Source organism: Taeniopygia guttata, chromosome 12 (assembly GCF_048771995.1).
Source record: "Taeniopygia guttata chromosome 12, bTaeGut7.mat, whole genome shotgun sequence".
NCBI classification, from domain to species: Eukaryota; Metazoa; Chordata; class Aves; order Passeriformes; family Estrildidae; genus Taeniopygia; species Taeniopygia guttata.
The window spans coordinates 13,115,711-13,142,373 of record NC_133037.1 but is presented as its reverse complement, the minus strand read 5'-3'; the positions used below and the strand labels follow the sequence as shown (position 1 = coordinate 13,142,373).

The following is a 26,663-nucleotide window of genomic DNA, read 5'->3' as shown; positions in this document are numbered from 1 at the left end:
TTGACATAGGAGTGATACAATTTTAGGAAGTGTTACTGGCTCTTGGCGAACAACAGATTTCTGAACAAAATTGATTTTAGGTCTGTCAGCTGAACTGGTTGTACTTGGTTTTGGTACTCACCTGGGAAGCAGTGTTTAGAGGATTGTCTTGGGCTAATTCTAAAATCAGCTTCAGAATAGTTGGAAATGCTAGACTTGTAATGGCCCAGTAGCTGAAGTGCTGCCAATACCTTCAGGCTGAAATGTTGGAATTGAAGGATGTGAAATGTAGCAGCCAGCCTCCTGTCTTGTGAGCCCTCTGTTTCCAAATTCCACACCTTTCCTTAGACTTGTTCTCTTTTCCCTTTATACTTCTCTGCTCAGCAATTTGACACACATTACAAAGTGGCTGAGCTTTGTTGGATCTATGGAACTCTGTAAGAAAGGGTCTTTGGGCTGTCAAGAGTGAGGGATCAGTTGGTAGATTCTTAATTATAGTGTTTAATAGGAGAAGAAATTGTCTTTCTGCCTGTTCCTGTTCAGATGTGCAGCCCAGAGATGCTGTAGGAAATAGCTCCAAAGGTTGCAGATGGGATACATGGGACCTAGACAGTGAGATCTGGACATCACTCTGACAGAACATTGCTAAGGCCCACAAGCATGTCATGGTTCAGAAAACAAAATAACCTAATAAATGCTTTAAAAAAAGAAGATTTCTAAGTGATAGCTTTCAAATGTAAGCAGAAAGGAATTCTAAAACTATCACAGTATTTCAGGGAGGCAACAGTTTTAAAGTAGTCAATGACTTTTAAGCATATGTCTAAAGCGAGTCCATAAAAGTGAATATTTTGAAAGGAAAAGGAATATGGGCTGGGCATCAAAATATTTAAGTGCAGCAATAAATACATAGAGGTCATCAACAAAGGACCTACTTGGACCTTTGTTAACTCTTCCTGCTGGAATTTGTTCCTCATAAGTGTACCTGAATATAGCCTCTGGATTTAATGTACCTTTGAGTTCATCTTCAGGCTGTTGGTCTCCAGCTGGGAGCAGATTCAGGCAAACCGTTCCCACATTGTCTCTGTTCAGCTTCCAATCAGAGGAGTTCTTTGCTTAAAAAGAGCAAATTAGAGTTTCACTGAATATTTTGAGGTGACTGTCTGATGTTGCTGATGCTGCAGAATTTAATAGTTCATTTAAAGCAGCAATGTTCCGAGTCATTGCAGATCAAGGTTCGTCATAATATAAATGGTGAGTGCTTTTGCTCTTTGTAATTTCCTTCTGTGTCAGAGTACCATGTGTTGATTCTTCATTTGCATTATCCCCAAATTATCACAAACATTATATTATGGCTTTTAGTTCAATTCTAGTTCAGTTCTACAGTTGCTGTTGCATATATGTGTATTTGTAAATATAAATATATTTTCCTAATTTCTTTCTTTTTTTGGAGGTAATATTTGAAAGTATTTCCTGATCAAGAGACTGATGCTGTCCTAGGAAGGCAACCAAGAACCTTATTTCTCCTTATGGGGCAATAAATTGAGATAGCTCCACTGAAGAAAAGCCTTTAATAGCCATTTCTAAAATGCTTATGATGGGTATTATAATTACATTATTATGTATATAATAAAAAAATTAAATTTATTTGTCTTCATCCTTAAAAAAATCAAGTACTATGTAGGCATACTTTTTACTCTGATCTAAGTTCTTTGCAGAAATGCAGCAGCAATTACAGGAAGCTCATGCCTCTCAACTGTCACATCAGAATCCAGATGTTTTGTGCATGAAAATTTAAATTCTAGGATACAGTTCTTCTGACAGAGGAGAATTATGAAACAGTTCCAGAGCGGAGGCAATAGCTCTGTCTATATATATATATATATATATAATATGCCTAGAGTAACAGGCTTCAATCTGCAGGACCTTCTCTTATAACTCTGTCTATACACACACACATGTGTGTGTATGCCTGTTACTCTAGGCATACTTTTCTATCCTTTTTATCCAGGACTTTCTGGTGTTTACATGCTGTTTAGTGCTTCTTCCATTCACACAGTTTTGTGTTCAATGCACAGAAGAACTTTTATGAAGTAACAAAAATAAAATAGTACCCCATTTCCATTAGCTTCTATTCCCAGAGATATCTTCAAATTCTTTTGGTGGCACAAGTTAATTGTGCTATTATAGTAAGTGGGTATATTTAGCATGTCTATAACAGTAAAGGTTCCCCAGGCCTCAATTTCAAAAAAGTAACTTCCAGATTGCAGTACTGGTAGGCATTAAAATGCATCAGGGTGTTCAGAATGTTCAGGCACATCTAAAGTAAGTAAATATTGCTAATCACTGCAGAACTGAATGTCAGCAAATGTTATTATTCAGCAGCTGAGATAAGAAAATTTGCACACAGGAATTTTTCTCTTTTTTTAAAATATATATTAAGAACTAGAAATCTGTGTTGCTTTTTTTCCAGTCCCACTTTGGATTTGGTTACATGTTCTAACCTTCCTTCCCTTTGTGGCCAGCATCTCTTAATCTCTAAGAATTTACAAGTCTTTATCAGAGAACATCATCACCTCCAAGTGCTTCTGAGGTTCCCCTGGGAATTCCCTTTTCTCGCTTTGACATTTGAGTGAATTGGTTTAGGGAAGAAAAATCCCATGAATGGATATCAGGCCTTCCACCAGGTAGGATTGGTCATAAAATTGAGTTCTTCAGACTCTGCCTTGTCTCCTCCAGATCTCAGTGGAGCTCAGTGATCTTTTGATCAGATCTCACTGGTCTTTTGAAGGTTCTGATATAGCAGAAAAGCAGAAAGTAGTCCAGGAAATGCCTTTGATTCAGCGCTTCAGTTTGGATTAATTTTCCTGGAAAAGTACAACAGTTCTGACCATTTCACCTTGAGGCTCCCATGGGAACACATCTGCAGTTCAGAGCTGCAGCAGTGACGCTCTGATGTGTCAGCACTGGCACCTGGTAGATCTGGGACAGTGCTGGAGCCATTGGCAGCGCTGATCCATGCAGCTACCTGTGCATACACTTAAAAACCTGTAGGAATAGGTTGTGCACACATTTATAGGGAGGTGCAATATCCCTTTTTGCTGGTGATTGGTGCACTGGCTGTGGAAATCTTCATTGGCAATCTCATAAAAAAGGAAGCATTTGAGCCAAAGCTTTTATGAGTTCCATGGCCCAAAATTTTCAGTTGCTATAATTAAGTACTCTCATTTTCTCCCAAACAGTTCTAATCTGTTTGTTTTACTGCTGGATCTAGAATAAATGAATTATCATGAAATACATGAACTGTTTCAAATTCAGTAAGATCTGTGTCAACTGTCAAAAAACATAATGAGTTCTGGAGATAGTCAATGAATGAACCTCTAAACTGAATAGAATTTATGCACTCCAATTGTCTTTCAGATGCAGCTCAAAACAACAATGGATGTTGTTTTTTTATGTTAGAAAATGAACATCTGATTTACTCCTGCTCAGCAGCAGGGTGCTCATCAGTGCAGGGAATGTTTCCTGCCATTTAGATTCCCACATTCACACACCAGTACAAAGTTTAGGTGTAGTGTGTCCCAATAAAACACACAAACCGAGACCCCTAAAGTCAAAACTGGGGCATGCACAGGAAAATAAAGCCCATAAGGACCTAGTGGGGATATGGACACTTAAAATAAGAATGATTATTTCATGGAAACAGAGCACATGCTTCATCACAGGGAGCACCTATGCACACATTATGTACACAAGAATGTGTATCTTTCAGCTGTTTGAAGGAAACTCCTTCTTTTGATAAATTATATGTTTGTTTTCTCCACTGTTAATGCTGGAACTTACAGTATTAGGGCAATTTCCAATGATTGCACTAAGTAAAGAATATTGCTACAGAGAGCTAATTGCTAGTTGTCAAAGTCACAGAAAAACTGTTGTAAGGAAATAGCAATACTTACTTTAATGAATTAACACTCTTCATGGCTATTACTCTACATGGTATTTACACTGTAAAATGCTATAAGTGATACATCAAAAAGATGTTTAAAACATCAAAACCAAAAGTCCTGCACTTAAAGAGGAACATAAAATTTCCTGCTGGGGACGTAGAACATGGAATGCCATCTGTATTACATGGCACTGAGAAAACTGATTATGTTTGGACCTCTATTTCATAGCAGATGGGTTCATTAAATTTAATAGCCTCCAGAGCCTTTAGAAACAGTGTTAAAAACATGTGGAACATGCTGAGACACTTCACTTCTCGCCCCACAGTCATTATAACTCTGGCACAGACTATAAATATTGCACTACTTTATTTCCATTGAATCGGATTACTATTATAATTATTTTTCATACGGTACATTTACATGAGAAATTCAGAATGCAATTTGTTCTCTTCAAACTTTGAGATTTGCAGTTGATGTCTTTAAATGCATTTTACAGTTCTTTGCACTTGGAAGCTTTTATATAGAATTTATTTTTATCTTCCTGTGACATCAGGAAGCAGCTGTAATGCCATAGCAAAGCTGGGTCTTAAGCAGCTCTGCTCCCAGTGTGGTGCAAATAAGACAAGCATTAGGTTAAACCATTGAAGGGAAATTACAGGAGTGTTACATCTTGGCTTTTAGCTATATGTTGCCAAAAGATTCTATTTTTTAATATTTTATTATTTATATGACGGAGTAACTTCAGTTTGACCTTAGTCTCTGTTCATCTTTTATCGCTGGATGAAAGAGTAAATATCTAATTTTGAATCAGATTAGTTCCTAGAGAAATATTGCTTTAAACAAAGTAAAGTCTCATCTCTTTTTTGAAATATTCTCAGTATTTGATAAAGAATTGTTTGTTACTAAGTTTTTTATTTTAAATAATATTTCCAATGAAAACATCTAAGTTTTACCATGTTTAAATGCTGTCTAACCTGTCTAACCTTCTTCCACATCTGCATTTACTACATGTTCTGATATTTAAACTAAATTACAGTTGAAGAAATTGTCTCCTTGATCACAATTTTTTTCAAAAAAATAACTGTTTCCCAATACCCATATCAGCTTGTTCTTGTAAAATGTAATTATCTTCTCTTTCCACTTCCTTTCCTGCTGAATCCTCTGACTATCCACTCTGTCTTTTACTGTTTTTCTAAGGTCACTCTTGGTTATAGGTTGTACTGATCATTTTAATGTGGATTTTCTCCTTCTTCATATTACTGACTTTGACTCCAATTTTGCCACTGACCACTGCTGATATTATTATCATGACCTGCCAATTTTAATAAATCAACAAAGTCCTGGCAGAGTAGATGATGGATGATTACAGAATTAAATACTGATTCCTTCCTCATATAATTTATATTTAAAGTAATAGGTAAGAATGACCTGTTGCTTAGAAAGGGCAGAGAATGAAAGGACATAGTAAGACAGGTTAGGTCAATGCAAAAATTGATTACTGGTCTTTCAAATGGTATTGTCCACTTCTACAGATTTCCCACAAAAGTCTCTAGGTCTCAACAATCATGGAGTTCTTGCTTGTGTTTGGTTAAACTTGATTTAATGGAATTCTATTAGGAAGAAATTTTTCCTAATATCTGATGTAAACCTCTCCAGGTGAAACCTGGGGCTGCTTCCTCTTGTCCTGTCACTTGTTACACCTGGGAGAAGAGACTGACCCCACCCCACCCCAATCTGGCTACAATCTCCTTTCAGGTGGTGTAGATCCATGAGGTTCCCCCGAGCCTCCTTTTCTCCAGACTAAACACCCCCAGCTAGTCCCAAGCAGACTTGTGCTCCAGCCCCTTCCCCAGCTCCCCTGCCCTCCTCTGGACACACTCCAGCACCTCAATGTCTTTGTGTAGTGAGGAGCCCAAAACTGACCCAGGATTTGAGCTGTGGCCTCAACAGTGCCCAGTGCAGGGGGACAATCACTGCCCTGGTCCTGCTGGCCACACTATTGCTGGCACAGCCAGGATGCCACTGGCCCTTGTTCTAGAGAGGTGTAATGTTTTTAAGTTGCAGTCAGCTGAGTCCTCCCTGCTTAGCCAGAACTGCTGGTAAATAATTGCAACTGGCTTCTGAGATGAAAACAGGTTGGATGTATTTGAGTAAGAAACCACAGAATTACAAATGTCAGTATGTTTCACCTGCTGGATGTTCTCTCACCAGTTACTGTGTACAAATGATAAAGAATTGCTCTGCTGATGAATTTGATTAGCAGGTGTATTCCTGCCAGAAGGGTATTGGTCCCATGTGCAGACACCTGCACACCAGAGATAGAGCAGCCTGGCACCATTTCCAGCTGGGATCTGCCAATGACTTACAGTGCCTTTGACTTAAAGCATGCTTTGCATTTCCACCTTATTTCTCTGGGAATTTTCTAGTTTTGTTGTGACACAGAAATAAGATCAAAAGGTGACAAGGCACTAACTAGAGAAAGAATTTTTTCCTACATCCCTACGTGCTATGGTGATTCCAACATTTAGAACGGGTCTATCCTGAGTGGAAATTACTTAAAGACATTCACAACTGCAAACTGCCCATCTTTTATTTTACTGCTTTACTCTGAGTGAAACTGAGTTAATTATAAGGAAACTGTAGGTATTTTGTCAGATATATTACCTTTTTACTGGTGTGTTTTTGTCTTTAGTTTTCACACAACAGATATTTTAGGGTAAATGATAATGTAGGAAAGCAATGAATTTATATAATGTACTAAATCCCATCCTTTGATCTCATATTTATCATTCCTTGACTTTCTGAAAGGAAGGGGGGCAGTGAAGATGAAATGTAATTTATCTGCACTGCTGGAGTAAAAACCTGCGATAATAAGAAAGGCTTATTACATTATTGGTAGTATGTGAGCTTTGCTGCAGTGGCAGAATTCAGTGCAAGAAAGGAGAACAGAGAATAAAAGGAAATAATCTTCACTTTTGTTTATTGTTCTGCAGATATGGAAGTCTTTAGTTATTTATAGTTCTTTTTTTTTCAGGAGTTTTCACATACAACTCAGTCATATGCATAATAAGCAATGTTGAAGTTCGTGTTTATCACAATCATTGTGTGATTATGACCTTCTTAGAAGATGGTAATTTGCAGTGAAATTATTCAGAAATATACTCACTTCTACAAGGAATAACAGGATGTTTCTTACTGATGCTCTTGCTCCTCGACAACAAGGTGTTTGGCCTTGGTCCACAGCACTACATTTTGTCAGATCAGATCTTTTCAAGCAGAAATTTCCATGAAATACTAGTTTAAAGATGATTTATCCAGTTGGTAAATGATCTTCAGCAACATCAGTGCCATCAGGAGAAAGTTTAGAACTCAGAAGTATTTTCTCTGGAATTTATAATAGTCATTTCACCTGCCCTGATGTCAGTTTTTGGGGGTAGAAAAATGGATTTACACTAAATATTAGTTTAAATTTGCTACTTCTAGGAAAATCATTAAAATGTGCACGGGCTCTCCAGTAAGAACTAGCACAGGGACTCTACAGAGCCATTGCATTTAAGTACTTATTACAGAACTGGATTTTTCTTTTTTTTTTACACTACCTTTTATTTAATGGCACATAAATACTACAGCAGCATACACATTAGAAAGTGTATGCTAATATGAAAAAACAGCATAAATTACAGAGATTTCTCATGTTGTTTTGTTCTGTTGCAGCCAATGAACTCTGAGTAATAATAAAGGCCTCAGATTTCTGTGTTGACAGGTTTATCCCATAAAACTGTCCAAAAAAGTGAAAGAAAGCTACTTAAGTCAGCTATATGCTTGTATTCCATATGGGTTACATTTATTGTTGATTATTCCTTTTTATTTTACTCTCTAGTAAATCAGTAGTATCTCTCTTATATACCTGGAGTTACACTGATGTAAACCAGAACACATATTCATTGTGTCAGTTTAAAAATGAAAAAAAAAAGTCTTAATTTAAAGTGTTTGGTAGAAAAATTGATAGAAATTTGATAGAAAAAATTTAGAGAAAAAATTTATAGAAAAAATAATCTATTTATAGATTAGAAGCTTATTCAAGTAAGAATTTCACAACATTAAATGATGGAGTGTTTTCTAAGATTTTTTTAAGGTTTTTTTTTTATCATATAGTTTAAAAATAATGCTTTCAACAGTTAGAGACTTAAACCTGCCTTCTGATCTTGTACATCTCTGTTAGCTAATAAAATCAGTTGTTTTGCTTAGGCATGTGAACCTGAAACCACATGTTCCTAATTTGGAAACCACATGGTGGTCACCTTGCTATTAGAGCATAGTATTTTAGCATAATGTTAATTTATTTTCAAAATACATATTGGGCATTTGATTCTCAAATTTTTATACAAAATCTGGACAAAATTTTTATGGAGTTCTGTTCCTGGTTTCTGAGAGTATTCCTCTTCCCTGACAAAGCAGAACAGCACTTTTCAACATCTACCTGAGCTCATTGCCTGGGCTTTATGTAGTATTTTTATGCACTGTTTCATGAACATTATTTTTTTTCCTTCTGTTTCTTTACACTTAGTATAAACTTCTTCAGATGTGACTTCAGATAGACTCATCAGTATTTTGCCCTTTCAGAGGCAAATTGATAAATGAGAGAAAAGATGATTTGAAAGGGAATGAAGCTTTTTGAAAGTTTGAAACTTCTCATTTAATTGTTGTGCATAAGCTGCATTTCCTGCTGGTGTCCGGTGCCCTTGAACTACTATAATATCTGTGGATTTCTTCTCAGCAAATGAAATGATCTGAATAGTTTTGTGCAGCACTTTGAAATCGTCTCCTGTTGTTTATCAGCTGAAATGATCTCATGAGTGTATGGCTCCATCTTGTCCTGCCCTCCAGCCTCCTGCTTCATACAGAGCAGTTCTGGGCCATTGCTTACTGACATTGCCTTCAAGGTGTTTTGTGCCAGCTAAATACATAATCTGTACAAAATTTCTGCTCATTCAGAAGCGATTAATGGGGGAGAAAAAATACCCAATAAAATACAATAATTATTCTGACTGTATTTGTTAGGCAGCTAGGCAGATTGTTCCCTCTGAAAATGTCCAATATTTTAATTCTAAAAGATAATTGGTTCCAGCACTTAGAGCCTTGTACTGGTTTCAGTCTTTGCATCAAAGTTCTAGAATCAAGAAGTTAATTTCAAAACATTTTTGGAAGGATTTGTCTTGAAGCAAGTAAGAGAAAGAGTAAATTCCAATAATTACAACCTCCCCTCCTCCAAACACAGCTCTATTTTCCTTTGGTATTTCTAGAACCTTTTGCAGCACAGGTTCGTTTCCTACAAGATCAATTTAGTAGTGAGGAAAAGCAGATAGATTAATTATATACACAGTCTTATTGAGATCCTCCTTATTGATGATGTTTTTTTTCCCTATGCCTGATTTTTCTGGTCATGTATGCTGGATTTCAGACATTTGAAATCAAGCAGTTACTTTTCTACTTTTCCCCATGTGTTGCGTGCTAAACATTTCACAGTAGTTTTGCAGGAGCCTTGTTTTGCCCTGGTATCAGCTAAAGCTACTTGTTTTTTTCATTTACAAGTTTATTGATTTCATCATAAAGTAAAAAAAAAAAAAAAAAAAAATCAACAACTGCCACAATAAGAAGCTTAAATGAAGATAAAGGAAAGCAAATAATCTTGAATTAAATATTGTAAAGTCCTGTCAGTCCTCTGATATCAGGGCAGTTTTTTTACAGAATGCATTTTTTTTATTCTTAACCCTGACTTATGTGTGAACTTTATAAAGGGTCACTTTTGTCTTCATACCTATAAATAGTGTATCCTGCAAATAATATTTGCTTCTACAGGGAACTGCTTGACATAAGTAACTTCCTGTCTGTTTCTTCATTGCACATTTTGTGATCATAGTCCAAAATCCCAGGAACTTGAAATTATTTCATTTGCATGTAAATGTCAGCAAAAGATTCTTCTTTATTAAATGCAAGATCCACAAGGTAAAGCTGTCTGGTATGAATTGTGCTTAATTCCAACTTTCAAAGCTAAGTTACAAAAACCTTTTGTTACGGGAAAAAAATCTTCACTTCATACAGCAAAGGAGAAATTACCTTGGGTTTCTAAGGGCCCTGAAAGGCCCAGATTGTTTGTGACAGAAGGGGAGAGGGACAGAGCAGTGGAATTGAAAATAAGCCTGGATACTCCTTCCACTGCTTCTGGCTCAGCAGTGCTCTGGACACCAAGAAATGGCATTACTTTATGAAAAAAAGATGGAGAAAAACCAATGGTTTGGCATAATTCTACTATGAATGTTCTTATAGCCATTCCCTTCCTAGGCTGTGTTGGATGATTGCAAAACAGACTACAGAGCTACACATCTCTTCTAGAAGTACAGTCCCATTTAGTACAATCAGAGTAACATGCTAAAAATCACAAACACAATTAGTAAACCTGATTTTTTTAGAAGACATTCTGGCTTGCTTTACACAGTCATTAGATCAGCACACTTTCATCTATCTTCAGAAAGATGACTTTCTTTCATCTTTAGATGTTGGTCTTACATTGATATGTAGAGCAAGTGAGAATTAATATAGTGCAAGATCAAACCCCACTAAACTCATTGCAGGATCCTCACTGACTCTAATAGTTATTGTGTGAGACTCTTGCTTGGGTTGCCTTTGATTTACTGTGAGAGAAAGAGAATGTGTGACTGGCTCCTAAGAGGATTTATGATCAAGGATTGGATTTTTTTTTGTTTCTGGGAGGACTGTCAAAGAACCTGCCCTTTTTCCAAATGTGGAAGGGCCTTTATATGAGATGAATGTGTGTGTATTTGCACATATTTTCTGAGACTGATTCCTTTTTCCTTCTTTCTCTTCCTCCCTTTTTTTTTTTTGTAAAAGATAAAAAGACTATACAATAGATATACAAATTTTAATGTAAATTGTATCACTTAATATCAGTGACATGTATCTTACTACCACTAGTTTTATATTTAAAAAATTATTCCAATTCCATGCATTAATGTTTGTACAGTTTTTAATTAGGAAAGATATATCTTCTACATAGTAGACAAGAGAATAGTTGCATCAGTAATTTCTATGGGGAATTATAAATCTAGTAATGTTTATACAGAATATATGCTTGCACATATAAGCAGAATGAATTATAGACAAATGTTTCATGCTTAGGAGTATTTAGTTATTGGTGTAAAAATGAAAATTGGACTCACTCCCTTTATACACAAACATGAGGCCAAAATTTTTACCATGGTGTGTGGAAGGCTTGAGAAGTGTTTAATTCATTAATTGTTTCTGCTGCTTTGATTTGTGTCATGTGACTTATCTGTACAATTAGTATAATTCTTTAAAAATATTTATTAATAAAGTTTTAACCAAACTTTGTACTTAAAGTAATCAATTGGGTTAGTGTAAGTATAATCTTTCCTATAAATATTTTGCATTCACTAAAAAGAGAACATTTAGTTTATACAAGTAAAATAATCACAGGCACAGACTCACAGAATATATGAGTATGGATTTTTTTCTGTTAATTTCCACATGAAGTTTAGAGAGCAGATGCAGACAGATATAATTTATTAACTGCTTTAAAAGTTGAGAATATTTAGATCCTTTTTGTGTTGATTCTCATTTTAAAGTCAAGATTCCTAGACTGCTGTAGGAATTCTTCAGCCATGTGCATTAATACAGAGTTAATGTATTTTAGAAAAGGTATCAAATCTTCAAAGAGTGAAGTCATTTTATAACAAAGTTCTTAAGTCTATGTAATTTTTATTTTGCTATTTCTTAATGCCAGTGCCTTTACAGCTCCTGTGTGTTCTCTTTTTCATATTTCACAGAAGCTAAATTCTTTCCTTTCTGTCATCTATAGGAATTCTTTTTAAAGAGAGAACTAGAATTGTAGGTTTTATCTTTGTTTTATGACTCTTTTCTCCATAGCAACATCTAAATTTCCTCTGATGAGTGTACTTTGCATGCAGAGCACAATCTAGCCTTGACTAAAATGCTGTATTTACTGAAAAATATGTGGTAGCACAGTGAAACAATTATGTGAACGATGAAGGATTTGGTGTTAAATCCCTTGAAAAATCAAGTACATTTCCTTAAAGATGTTGGCCTAGTAAGCTGCAGGTTAATGTAACTCTTCTAATATTTATACAGAAATCTTAATGTCTGGAGTATCCCAGTAGGAAGCTGAATTTTATTTCTTCCTCCATGTGTGCATATCATTTTGTGTGATGCCTGTAGTACTTAGAAGGAGGGTATAAGTCCATAGATTGCAAAAGAAAAATTTTCAAAATCATAATATTTAAATGCTGTATCTAATAGCAACTGAAAAAGTAAATTTTAAAGCAGAAGGTTTATATTTTCTGCACAAAACTGAGAATTGGAATATTCTTTCTCTTCTTTCCCAAGTTTTTGCTATTTATGGGAAAACTGAGGAAACCTGCTAGCAACGTATGAAATGCTTTGCATTTTCTCCATGTCTGCCACAGCAGTTTATGTCTTTCCTGAAAATGTATTTTTGAAGAGTCAAAGTTCTAAGCCATACATCCCACGTCAAATAGAGTCAGTATGTGACATGGATGGGATGAACCTAAACATTAGAAACACCATACATTTAACAGTGCATTAAGGTTAAATTTAGTGCAGCTCAGAAGGTATTTATAGAAGTGTCTGTATTATCAAAACCACATCCAGACATGCTGATTATTTACTGACATGTTTGCAGTTACTTTCTATTGATTTGTATTGCATCTGATTTTGGAGCAATTAGCTCAGTGGGGCTGTTTTTCTGTGACTGGTGACTTTTAAAAACTTGGCAGGATGACTGTGGAAATAAGGTCAGTGAATGTAAAATAAGAGTTTTTATTTATTTTTCAAAGTTTCACCATAAGTAAATTGCAATAGTATACTTTTTAAAACAGTAACTCCATGTAACCATTAGAAAAATGGAAATGGAACATTAATAATAATATATGTTATTTTGTTTCATTAGTAATCGAAGCTGTGGGTTTTGATATAGTAAGAAACTACCAAGTATAATTTACTCTTGCAGAAGATTTTTTCTGCTATTCTTCTAACAAACATAAGGTTGAATTCTGATCCAACAATAAGAACAATAAGTCTATAATTCTACTGTGCTTTCCTTTAAAATTTTGAGACTTAGTTTCTTGGAAATCTAGGACATGCAGCTACTTAATATTTTGAATAAATTGTTGAAACAGATCTAAAATATTTTAACCTTTTTATTTTTGATTATCATTAAATCATTTACAAAATCAATCTCTATGAACTTCTTTTGATAAGGGTGAAAAGACATACCCTTTTATGAGATACTTATGCGAACTACTGTCCTATAACTTACTCCTCCTGCTCTAAAGGCAGATCTCTGGGGTTTTGTTTGGTTCAATCATATTGGTCTCACAAGTATCTGATCCAAAAAATAGTGCAAAGTCTGTGATGGTGGATCCTTTTGCCTGTCTTGGATTTTTTTACCACATTATTAGTGTCTAATTTTTCTTTTTCTGGTAATACCAAACACATTTCCATGAAGGGCTCCAAACAATACTAGATTATTTGCAAATGTGGAAAGCATGACAGTATGTGGAACAGGAGTATTGAAAAACCTCCTGCAGTTATTTATTCTGTTCTACATTGTGTGACGGGACCCCAGGTTGACCTGAATTTAGACATGGAATTCTCAACATGTCTTACTGGCATAAAGCAAATTGTGAACCTCAGGGGGCCTCCAGTTTCTGAGAGTAATTTTTTTACAATACAAACTAGAATAAGAAAATGTATTTAGTAAAGAATGCTTTTTTTCTGGTTAAAAGGAGTTTGAAAACAAATCCCACTGTTTTTTACCTGTGTTCTTGCAATGCTCCATGCTTTAGTCTTGTTCTTTAAGAATATTTTTAGGTTGCAGCAAAATCTGCATAGTTCCATCAAGATCCTTCAGTCTGCTTTTTTAAATCAGAAAATTCTCTTAGGTTTCCCCTGGAGCTTACAGGTTTGCAGGCTCCTGTCTCTGCTGAACCTGGCAGTACAGCAAAGGTCTCTTCCTAAGCAGCTCTGTGGGGCAAGGTCCAAGTTCCTTCAGCCAGCTCCTCCTGCCCCACAGCTGGATGAACCAGGAGCCAGCAAATGGTTCCCTGCTCTCCAGCCACAATAATTTTAGCAAAACCTTCTTTACCCAGATAGCAAACTAGGAGCAAGTAAAACAGATGTAGTTAATGTGTGTTGTTTAGGGACAAGCACCTGAGATAGGGAGAGACACTAGTGGAAAAGAAAAAGGAAGAGGAGGTATTTTGGTGTGGCTGGAGCTGAACAAAACCATCAGAAGGGCAGAGTTTAACAGGGGTGCAGGTAGAATAGAAATACCTGCAGTGCTGGAGGGCCAGGGAAAGATCACACAGTTTGCTGCAAAGCTGCCTCTTGGCAGGGAGGCACGATCAGAGGCACCTGCTGGCTTTTACACACAGATGGGCAGCTCTTACACTGTGCAATAAAGGGTCAGACCAGAGGACTATTACTATTATTGTTAGGAAAATTATTTGTTTCCTATGTCCTCCCAGAAGGGTAATGTCAGACAAAACTCCACAGTTTATTTCAAAATAATTTGTAGCAAATATGAAACTGAATTCTGACATATACGACCTTCTAACCAATGCTCAAATCAGCAATAGGATGAATATTTATCTGATGGGAGCAAAGACTTTTTTATTGTTGTTTGGTTTTTTATTGAGGAAAGACCTTGAACCTGGATTTTTAAGCATAGGTGAAATGTGTCAAGAATTCCAGACCTGGAAAAAGCATGATGCTCTTTTCTGCTGACTTTATTATTCTAAATCAGTGTTGTGACTACTCATATTTCAGAGAATGGAAATGCACTTGAATTTATAAAAGCTTATAAATGGACTGACTAACTGAATTCAGCAGCAGATAATAAAGAACTCTAGTTTGTAAGTACTTATTGATGTGCTCATGAAAATAATCCAAGTAAAAGCAATAGGGCTAATTTTGTATTCAAAAGAGTGAAGCATGTAGTTTGTGTGGTAGTTCTTAACAGGAAATCCTCACTTCAATCCATCTCCCTCACTTGGCAAAACTTGACCAAACTACATGTGCCTGACTGTATTTGGCAAATTAAAAGAATATCATATTGTAAATTTCCCCTCTTATTGGAATGTAAAAAAAAAAAAAAGTTTCCAGTTGTCAAAGTAATTAACCAAGTCAAAGACTAACAAGTAGTTAAACTTTCAGAAAGGCTTTAAACTGCTCTAACCTGTTATGCAGAATTTAGGTCATGTATTTACAATTTACAGATATCTGCAATTTCTGCAGCAACCCTTTTATCATGTTCAATACAGTAATTTATTTTTAAAAAGGCTTTTTTTGAAACACATACAGGTCATACTTTAATGTGATCACGGTTTGTGTTTTGATATTGGATCACTGCAGTTTTAGGATGAAAGAATTTTACTTGTAGCAGTTCTTCCTGACATGAATTTTGTTACATTTTATGTTGTGAAAATGGAGAAATTGTAGCTGCTTGCTCCAATATTCGTGAATTAGACATCATGTGACAGTTCTCTTTCAGGACATATACCATGTGGATATTAGCTTTTAACTGTGTTCAAGTTTGGTTTTTTTGTTTCTTTTTTCTCTATGTTTTCATTCAGAAGAGCAAAAGGTCAGTCAGAAGCTCACTAGAGATCTTGAGGGTCTTTTTGCATTTAGCATCCTGCGTGTTTCCGTGCTCAGATAATGCCTTTAAAGACAAAATTTGAGTTGGACAAACAAATTTTCTGAAGAGGTGGACTTAGCAAAAGGCTAAAGTGCTACGTGAGTGAATTTCTCCACAAGAGGAGAATTCAGGAGAAGGGAAAACTGTATTGTGCTTATAACAGCTTGGTTTTCTGACTTCCTCTGCTACAATGGGTTTTCTTTTTTCTGAAGTGAAAACAGAACCCATCTTTCAACTCTTGATAAATAAGGTCTTTTATACGTGATGGAGTCTGCTGCCTGCTCTCAGTGCCTTTATACATGAGTTGTTGCTTACAGTAAATACTGTGCACACAACCAGGTATGGCTACTCTTGTCTGATAACATCTGTGTGGTACAAATATGCATATATGCATAAACACTTGCATTTGACTTGCATATATGCACATATAATCATACTTGTGTTTACAGCACCGAAATGTATTGTTCTATGCATATATTATTGTATATTATGCATGTATTGTAATCTGTTTGCATAAGCAGTTACTAACTTTCTATTCTCATTTTGTTTTTCTTTCCTCTGTCATGGAGGATACAACCTTCTACTTTAATATGATAATCTCCTCTTAATATCAGTTTCGTTTAAAACTAAAACTGTCTTTATGTTGAATTATATTTGTGTACAGGAAGATGGAACTACTTCACAGTTTACATGTGATACCATACCTGATGAGAAAACAATCCCTTTCTTGGTGTGGTAGTATATAACAAATGTCATGGTGCTTTTGTGATACCTTGTAGAGAAGCTGCCAAATCATAGTCAGTTAATAAGCCCTCTATAAGTTGAGTCAATTGGCAATGTAAACCTAGTTCCTCTAGTTTCTTTCCTTTAGACTTTGTTTTCTATTATGCTTATGCTCTTATTCATACAGCAGCTAAAGTGGCTGTTCAGATTAATTTAATGTATAATTGCTTGTTCTGTTTTGTTGTTTTCCAGCTCCCTCAGGCACAAAAGGTAAAATATTTTAATCAAATCCTAGTCATTCCAAGTAGTCACCAGTGCTTCACGTTTCCATGGTGGTGTGGGTGTGTTACAGGTGGTGATCAGTGAAACTCTTCACTGTCACGGGGCTCTGAGCTGGCCCCAGGAGGGAGCCTGGCTTTGAGCCCAGCTGAGGTACCTGCAGAGAGCAGCTCTTCAAACATATCAGCTATTTAACATGCCAGTAGCGTACAACTTGCAAACAACAGGGAGGCGATTTTATCAACAATTTGAAATAATAGTAGGGATTAAAAAAAAAAACAAAACCACTCCATTACTCCATGTGAACCATTTCTGGGTCTGTTGTAGAGACTGCAGAACCCATGGTACCCTTTCACTGCTCCCCACTGTATCTACCAACACACCCCTGAACACATTCAGCATTTGACTCCTCTAACAGGTTGCATACTTTCCGTACAATGTGCTCTTGCTCTGCATCAATATGGTGTCACCAGAGGCAGGACAGCACAGCCAGTGTGACAAAGTTAAGAATTCCTTGATGCCTGTTGCATCATCCTTATGCATTTCACAAATTTAATCAAGGCTTCCAAAACTAGAAAATCTAGCTGATGTTTTGTGTTTTTGGTAAAAAGTATTAAAATGATAAAAAGGAGTAGCATATGCTGGGAAATTTCAACATTCACTTGTCCAAGTCATTCTTATTGTTCTTGATAAAGCACCTTCAATAAGAAATGTCACAGCAATTAGTCAGTTTGACATCACTGTTATTAACATTCATGGATGAGGATAAAAGTTCAGTTTTTAATGAAAGCTATAAGTGAAGTAATCTTTCACTTAATAGCTTTTGAAGAATGGTGAGGGCATCCACAGAACTTAGAAGTTCACTAATGTATCTCAGCCACCTTTTAGTTTAAAAAGCAAGAAATATGAGGATGGGAGGCTTTATTTTTATGATACCACATGCACTTGAAATTTCCTGAGCTCATGGAGCTCAGAAAATTTTATTTCAAACCTGCAGGTAATATGCTGTTTTATGACACTGCACTATGTCCATAGTTTCTTTGTCCTCTGATAGTTGCAGAACATGGTACCAAAATATGTTTTTGTTTTTTTCTTCTTGAAATAAAAGGTTTCAAGAAATATTTTGTGTACAGCTTTCTGGAAAAGTAGAAGGACCAAAAGAGCAGCTAGACTAGCTAACTTTGGCTTTTCCATTTTCACCTGCTTGTCTAAACATTTGTGCCAAATGCTTCTCTCAACAGTTTGCAGAAAGAAGAGAGACTCAGACTGTGATGTGCTGGTGCAGAAAGTACAACCAGTCAGGCTGTTTGTCAGCTGTGCCATGTGGTGCTGTATTGCCTGTTCTGATGGCCACAGTTCTGAGCTGTTAAATAATATTCTGGTGCAAATTACACAAGCTTGCTGTTAGCAAACACAATTTTCATAAATTGTCAAAATTGCAAATTTTTAATGTTTTTACCCCTAGATCAAACAATTTCAGAACTAAAGCTGCATTTTTAAATGCACTCATAGCTGAATACAGTGTAGTTGACTGTGTATTTTGTGCAGAGAAAGAGGAGAGGAGTGGAAGGAAGGGATGGGGAGGGGGGAAGGTGCAATACTTCAGGGCTTTTGATAACTTCAGGCAAGAAATATGCCTTTTAATAAGTGTGGCCTGGAAGCTTATGAACAAACCAAGAGAATCTCTCTTGCTCTCTGCAAGGTGAAGGGAAGCAGCACAGGGCTGGTGCATGCCTTTATGAATGACTTAGTCACTGTTTTGCCATATGGTGTCTGAACTTGTACTGTATTTTTGTTGGAATCTATGTATCATCCTGCAAATGTTTTCTCTATAAACATTTCAAACAGTCATGTCTCTCTAAACATGTTCACTTTAATCTTTGAGTGATCTGAAAGAAAAATGTGGCATTTCAAGTTTACCTTTGCTATTTCATATCTATTATAAATAGTTCTCCATCTTGATGAAATGTGTTTTCTCTTAAATGTGGGACACTTTGGCTTCAGACTTTTCTTTGTTTAGTCAGTGTTCTATGGTGATTAGTATTGATTTTGAAGACCTGTAGGTTTTCAACTGTCTACAGCAGTTAAATAACAATTAAACATGTTACTCTTATGCTATCTGCTCTTAGTCAAACTGGTGCAAATTCAGAAGTGGAGAGCAGGTGAAATGAATAATGATGAGTTAAAGGTGGGTATGTCTGTTGCACTGTGATATTTGTCTTGAAAATATCTTTAATCTTTTCAAGACAAATATTTATGATATACCCTATACTTAAAACAGAAAATACCACAAAACCAAATCAAACCAACCACCCACCCAACCAGCCAAAAAAGAACACCAACCAAAAACTTACCAGAGTTTCAGGCAATAGAAACCTTGGTTTAGCATGGTTATGCTACTTTCAGAACAAAATATGTGTAGGAAGAGTTAATGTATCTAAAAGGAAGAACTGAACCAGATAAATGAAACAAATTCATATGAATTTTACTTGTCCTCTATGTTTCTTTTATGCATGTTTTTAGGTAGCTATCCCACAGGGCTATGAAAACAGCAGTAAGACAAAATAATAACTCAAATTTACCACTTTTCAAATTTGTTCATTTTGATTTTCAAAATGACCTTTATCTTTAAACAGTTATGTTAAACAGCTTTTTGTATGCACTGAAGAGCAAAAGCCATTTTTTCTTAATAGTTCAAAAAGGTCTTTTGTTTCCTAGTAGGAAAGCTTTACTTGCTTTCTTGAGCAAAACAGCAGGATTCAAAAGCTTTTGCCCTACTCCTGCTGTGATGTTTTGTTCTACTTAGCTTGAGTGAAAAGGTAGAAGTGAATAAATTAGTCACACAAATTGGAGAGTTGTGTTTAGGAGCACTTAAGATTTTTTTAATGATTCTCTCATGAATGGAGCCACATTTCCTCCATACAGAAATGTTTTAATGATATTTATTGCCCAAAAGTTCCTGACAGCTTTCTTCTCTCTTTCTGTGTTATCCTTAACTTCTCTAAGTAGTGCTGTGCCCTCCTCATATCTTGATGCTATCATCTTTCAGCGTTCTGGGAGGATCATTTATCATCCCCATCATTTACCTTACACTTTGAAGAGTTTAATTAACTGTCACTGGGAATAGAAAATAGAAAATTTGGAAAGCTGTAGTTTCATTGAAATGCATGGCTAGTGATTTTAGCACTTTTGGAAAATTATAACATTTAAGTGGAATCTAATGGAGTAGAAAAATAATCATAAAGTAAACAGTTTGGCTTAGCATTCCTTTGGATATGTTTCCTCCTCATGAGATGCTATTGTCTTTGTTTTGTAATGTATACTTGATTTCTATTCAGAAAACCACGTTAAAATTTTCACTTACATGTTAATTTCAATCTTTAGTTTTCAAATTTCTCTCTCACATTCCTTAACAAGCAAACTTACTTTTAAGAACATTTTTGAATCAGCAATTTACAAACTCCAAGTAACTATTTTACAATAAAAGGAGTATTTTTTAATTTATTCTGTGTGTCAAACACAGAAGCATGTCTTTAACTATGACAATCAGGTTCCTATATTGTCCCAGACCATAACTTGAGTCTATGCCAAAATAATAGCTGTTCCTTATTCTTTTAGTCCATATAAAACACGAATTCCAATTCTCTGAGGTTTCCAGCCTGGCTCATGACTCTGACCAGCATATTAAAGTTCAGTGGTCACAAAAGACAGCACATTGTGAAGCAAATCCATACTGAGCAGGCAAGGGAAGAAGGGCAGGGTGGGTTGGGCAGGTGTGTCAAAAATTCTGAACTGCCCACTGTAACTCTTGTTGCCTATACACTCCAAAGGAAGATATTTCAGAGATGTTTCTCAAATTCCTCTTTCTGTAATGGGAACACCTCAGAAAATGTTTATATTCTTTCCTGTATATGTATGTCTGCTTTAATTCTGGAGCCTGCCTTGTTCCTTGCCCTGAGAGATGGATGCTAGTGCTGGGTGTGAGGCTAAACTCTTAAGTGGCTTAACTCTAAGAGGATGATTTTTATTTGTTTTTTGGGAAGATCTGCCTGGGGTCATTCTGAGGGGGGGTAACTTCTGTACAGTAAGGAATTAAAGGGAAAACTGTTGTAGTTAAATCTGTTTCTAAAGGGAATTTTTCCTCCAGTTATAAAACTATTATCACTAGGTGTTAGAGATCTGTACCTTCTTCAGAGAGCAAGATCTGTTTCTTTATTCTAAACAGCCAAGAGACAATTAGCTTGGGAATGCATTTTTCCTCAGTCTTGAGATTTTCAAAGGTTTGTTATTTTTTGCTAAGCATTCTATGAAACTGAGTGTCCATAGCCTTTGGGGGGTTGCCCACCTAAAACTGTTAGCACCATGTCATTCCAGTAGAAGAACATTCTGGGGCAAATCATTGATGCTGTCTCCTACATTCATCATTTTAGACTAGATAGTAACTACATTATGATGAGCAGTGACTCAGTAAAACGTTGTCAATACGAGTCCCTGCTCATCCAATTATTTGCTGACTCTGCTTATGGAAGGGGTCAACAACCTGTTCATCAGCCGAACAAAAAAAAATCAGGCTGGATTATACAGTTGCAATTCTATAGAAATTATTGCAGCAGCAAGCTCTAGTTCGTACTTGTAGATAACAAAATTACAAGGCAATCACTCTTGCCTGTTTCTATAGTCAGTTTTGAGAGTTAATGAGCAGTTCTTTCATAAATTCCCAGGAACACCAGACAGTGGTTGTTTTTTTTCTCCATATAAAGAATTTCAAACACCCTAAAATGCTGCTGACAGTCCCTTGGCTTTATTCTATCCATTTAATTGTTTTTAGTAATATCTTGAAAGTGAGCAGACTTGTAAATTAATACTGTCATGTTTTTGACAAAAAACATGATGTCAGGGAAAACTACCCAGGGCAATCATATAAAATCTTGATATGCTCCAGAATGTCACCTTGTAATCAGCAGAATGCTTGTCCACTTCCTGGGCTCCTCTCCCCACAAATCATGTCAGTGCGTTCGACTCTACTACTCTGGCCAAGGAGTGGAAATTCCTACATTGGTTTGGCGGCATTTGAGTTTCAAGTGCAACCTTTGAACCCACAAAGTTTTGACAAGTTTTTGGGTTTTTTTCTTGTTTGTCTAATAACTTACTATTCCTTGTTAGGTCAAGGATTATATTAGGGTTAGAATTGTCTCTTCTTGCTAGCAAGGAAAACAAAACAAAACAAAACAATCATAAGTTTGTTCCACCTCATATCCCTGGTGATTCCTTATCAGATGTAAACCTTCTTGACTCCAAACTCCAATTATGTTCCTGTCTAATGTCTGCAAACATTTCTTCTCACCATGAGATAGTGCCATGCCTCAGGAAATATACTTGTTGAAGAAACTTAAAATCTCCCTAAAGAAGATTGGGAGATGCAGGACAAGTAATTTTCTAGATTTTTTTTGTCTGATTTGTTAATGTGGAATATGCTGCATAAGGTATATCTTTATCATAACCTAGGAATTGTTTTCTGAGAATGTGGAGAGCCAATTGCTACTGCTTCATCATAAGGAAACCTTTGTAAACACAAACAAAGCAAAAAATAAATTCTAATGTTATGAAAACAAAAAGAAAAGGATGAGAAGTTCTACTTGAGTGCAGAAAACATGGTAGAGATGTAAGAGGGATAGGAGAATGTCACAGTCATAATTGGGCATGACTGTCACCTACAGTATTGCTCAGCAAGATCGTCCCTGTTGCTGCACACAACTGGCTGAACTCAGGCGCAGCAAAGCAGAATTTGTGTTCTACAGAATCTCCACTTGAGGTCATAACTGTCTGTGTCACACTTTCAAATGCTGGATAAACCTCTTCAGCTTTAATGTCTGTCCCTGGGGACAGAAAGAGCTGAACAATAACTCTCCACCCCGGGTAGAGTTGTCTGTCACGCGTTGCTGGTGAAGATGGACGGGCACAGGGCAGTGCTGGTCTGGAGCACCCAGCCAGGCTCTGCCTCAGGGCAGAGGTTCATCTGAAAGAGGAGGAGACAATCTGAGCCCTCTCACTGTCCTGTGGCCAGTGATAAACACCCTGCATGCTTCTCTTGAACGGAACAAGGTCAGGAGATCTGTTTTCTCCCTAAACTGAAAAAATGCGTTGAAGCCTGATGTGCAGAATGGGCTAATGCTTCATGGCACCTCTTTGTCCAGCAAACTGAAAGCAGCTGGAGCAAAGGCGCTCCTGTGATCCTGACTGGCTCTCGTCCTTTGTGCTGTTGTGTGAGCTGAGATCTTGGTCTGGACCAGAACAAAACCCACACAGCTCGTGGCCACTTGCCCTTTGCTGGGAGAAAACAGCCTGAGGCGACTTAGGCAGAGGTGGCAGTGGGAAGGATGTGGAGCAGAGCTCCAGCTGCTTTGCTGCTGTTCCTGCTGCTTCCAGAGCCAGCCCAGCCCCTCTCTCCCATGGCAGACTGCAGTGGGACAGAGGATGAGGCTCCTTCCCTGCACTGGAGGGGCCGGGATGGGCAGAGCTGGGTCAGCTCAGATGGGGCTGGGCTGACTGCAGCTCCAACTGCATCAGTGTCATTCGGGCAAACTGCCTTATCTCATTTAAAATGGAAATAATGGCATTGAAAACTGTAATCACATGCTTCTAATTGTCCCTTAGTTCTCAGAGATTGTATTTCTTTTTCAAATATAGCTTGCTGATGATCAGGGATTGGTGCTGATGACAACTGTTGCCATGCCAGTATTTAGTAAGCAAAATGAGACTGTAAGTACTCAGATTATTTCTGTCATATACTAATGGTGTGACTGATGTGAAGTTGCTTTCAGGGATCTAATAAGATTTTAGCCGACTCTTAAATTTTTTTCTTCTTATTTGTTTGCAGTTAGTATCCCTTTATTAGCATAAAAATGCACACAAATAATCCCAAATACCGATACTCAAGAAACCATGGTAAAATGATAAAACCCTATGTCTAAGGGAAAATCTCAGATGACATTAGGCCCTGTGGCCTTCTTACTTCTGTATTACTTTTTTGTAGCAAATATTCTATATAATTTTCCTCTTTGCTCTGATATAATAAAAAAATTAATTAGTTTTATGTCTTATGTATGTATCTATTTATCTTGAGTAATTCAACAAATTGTTAAAGAAACTTAAGTGTACTTTCCCCTTAATGCTTCCTCTCTCTCTTTTGTTTATCAAATGATAGGAGAAATTGGGAAAGGAGTAACATATTTTTAATTTAAAACCTATTTGCACATGAATTATTTGAGTAGAGGGACTCACCAGCTGTCAAAACCTTGCATGCCTTTTCTATATGAAATGTAATTAAAGCAGAAAGGAGCAATATTATTGATTTAATTACTGCTTGATCAGCTGAATTGTACCGGTGTCTGCCCTCCCCAGTTTTTAAATAATTTGTCTGTTATCTATTCAATTTCACAGTGTAGCTGTAAGGTAGAATAAGTGGTGAGAATCCTTATTTATTATTGTTGTTCTGAGTGCATCTTTTATTCTTCTTTTCAGAGGTCTAAAGGGATTCTCCTGGGAGTAGTTGGCACAGATGTTCCAGTTAAAGAGCTTTTAAAAACTATTCCAAAATACAAGGTAATACACAAAATGGTGTATATGTTATTTATGTTCAGTATAACGCCTCAAATTTAACATAATTCATTTAATATATTGTTATTTTTTATACTTGCATAGCTCCATTATTTCACCCATTTTCCTCAGGAATTTTACCTTTGTAGTGTCTGAGATCAAGTGTCATTTTTAAAACTTAAGTTAAAATATGGCCTGATTTTCCCATTTTTGTTGATCAGAGTGTAATATTTTTAAATACTGACCACATTTCGTGGTCTAGAGGGTAATATTAAATACTGTCCCTATTAAAATCAATGTAATTATAAAATCAATGAAGTTATCAAACTATGAAATATAGCCAGAATTCTAGTCAAAATACCCAAAAGAATCATGCTGAAAAATTGCATGACTTTTAATGGAAACCTATCCTTAATGTGGCTTTAGGTTTCCTGCTTGTGTGTAATCCTGTCCCAGTACTGTGTCTCCTGGAATTAAAGAAAGTGGCACGTTGCTTAACCAGACTAGTGCTTCCTTCTTTCCTGCCCAGTATTTGCTAAATATTTTCCTCCACTTAGTTTTCCAAAGCCAGTGACAACTCTACAGTAAAAGTCTTGAAATCAATTATCATAAAAATTTTCAAAATCTGAACGACGATATCTCTTGTGAAATGTGTTGCATACGGTAAAAGTAGGCTTCAGGCAAACACAAAATGTAATTACTTTTCATTTAAATTTGATGTAGTACATTAGTATTTCACTAGTTCTCCATGTCTGAAATGTTTTACTATAGTACTCTTCTATCCACAAATGAAAACTAAATTAATATTTCCCAGTTAATTCCTAGTGGATTTTTTTGCATGACTAACAAGCATGTAACACAGTATTGTAGACACTCTTTGCTAAAGAGCCCAGCCTCTGGAATATCTGCATTTTGACAGCACCTGTATTGAGCAGAAAGTTGTATATCATACAAATTATCTCTTAATTGTTTGCCATGTTCTCATTTAGTGATTTCTAAGAGGGTGGAGGAAGAAACTGACTTTTGAGTGCCTTCCAATATTCTCACATGAAAATTCCGCCTATCAATTTTAATTCTAATTTGAATACATTAGGATTTACCAAATGATTTCCTGGATCAATATACAGTAACTGGGAGGTTTAAATTAAACAAGAATTTGATAAAAATGATGCATAAAGAAAAGTGGCAATAATATTGATAAGGTGGATTGGAGTAAATTCCTGTGACCTGGATCCCACAAGGAAAGAGGCTGTGCAAACCAGCACAGAAAGGCTGTGCCAGGCAGAAAAATGTTGCAGGCTATGGGAAGAGGCAGCAGGTGACTCCACACTGATATTAGAGCACAGTGACAGAGACATTGCTGCTCAAATAAATAACAGGGAACTCTCTCAGGGCACAGAGCACTAAAGTTTGCTAACAGCAATGTTAAAAAGATGTTACACTTCTGTGCATGCAGAAGTACTGAATCAATAGAAGGTAGAGGAGAAAGGAGCACAATTTGCTCTTTTGCCAAATTTGGAGTAATGACACAATCTTTGGAGCTGCCTGTAGGGAGCTGTGGGGAGAGCAAGTTTCATTTGTAGTGAGAAGGAAGAGCAATGTTGTGGTGCCTGCAGAAATAAAAGCTTGGCTGTGCATGGCTGGATAGGAAAAGCCAAGTAATAGTGATGTTACTCCTAAATAATCTGTGAGATTTGGACATAGTCTGAATATGAGAATCTAGAAAGAGTGGGAGGCCCAAATAATGGGTATTGGAACACAGTAAGACTGATTCAGAAAAGAAGTTTTTTAAGAATTAGTTTTCTGTGGAAGTAATATATGATCCTTTTGCTGAATATTAGATTTTTATTTGAAGGTATGTTTTATATTGCAGGATGTACTGCAGGAGAGGATTATTACAGGAGGCACCAATATCATGCAATGCATTTGGGTTAGTGAGATCACTTGAGTTATTATAGCTTCCAGTCCCACATACCCTAAACAAAGAACCTGCAATTGCAAGAGCAAAATCACCCCTGGGACCCATTCCTGCAGAGGCAACACATGACAAAAAATTCATACAGGGACATAAAATGATGGTTGAAAATAGAAGTCTGCTGGCCTGGAATTCTCTCAGCTTGAATGAGGTGGATTTTATGCTGAGGAAGATGAATAATAGCAATAAGCTGTTTTCAGCAGTTGTTACCTTGACTAAGCATCCCCAGATGTCAGTGGCAGTTTCTCCTGAGTAAAGTGGGGTTGGATTTGGTAATACTTGACTTCCATGTGACATTTTACGACAGCTAAAAAAGGTTTCTTTGTTTCTGAATCTGTGATTTAGAGACAGAATTCAAGGTTTAAAATGGCAGTGCTGCTGTAAATGGTAG

General features: G+C 36.4%; 1 protein-coding gene across 5 annotated transcripts in view; it reads left to right on the top strand.

Moving 5' to 3' along the window:
* Positions 1-26,663, top strand: part of CACNA2D3 (calcium voltage-gated channel auxiliary subunit alpha2delta 3) — a 386,651-nt gene that overhangs the window by 255,301 nt on the left and 104,687 nt on the right. For 4 of the 5 annotated variants that reach the window (XR_005981759.2, XM_002192832.6, XM_072935078.1 and 1 more), the window contains exons 14-16: positions 16,675-16,692; positions 23,389-23,460; positions 24,223-24,303. Coding sequence is in view for 4 of the 5 variants with exons in the window: in XM_002192832.6 (XP_002192868.2) it covers positions 16,675-16,692; positions 23,389-23,460; positions 24,223-24,303 (171 nt within the window). In the remaining variant the exon portion in view is untranslated. The remainder of the gene's footprint in view (positions 1-16,674; positions 16,693-23,388; positions 23,461-24,222; positions 24,304-26,663) is intronic. The other variant, XM_072935079.1, reaches the window with a different exon arrangement.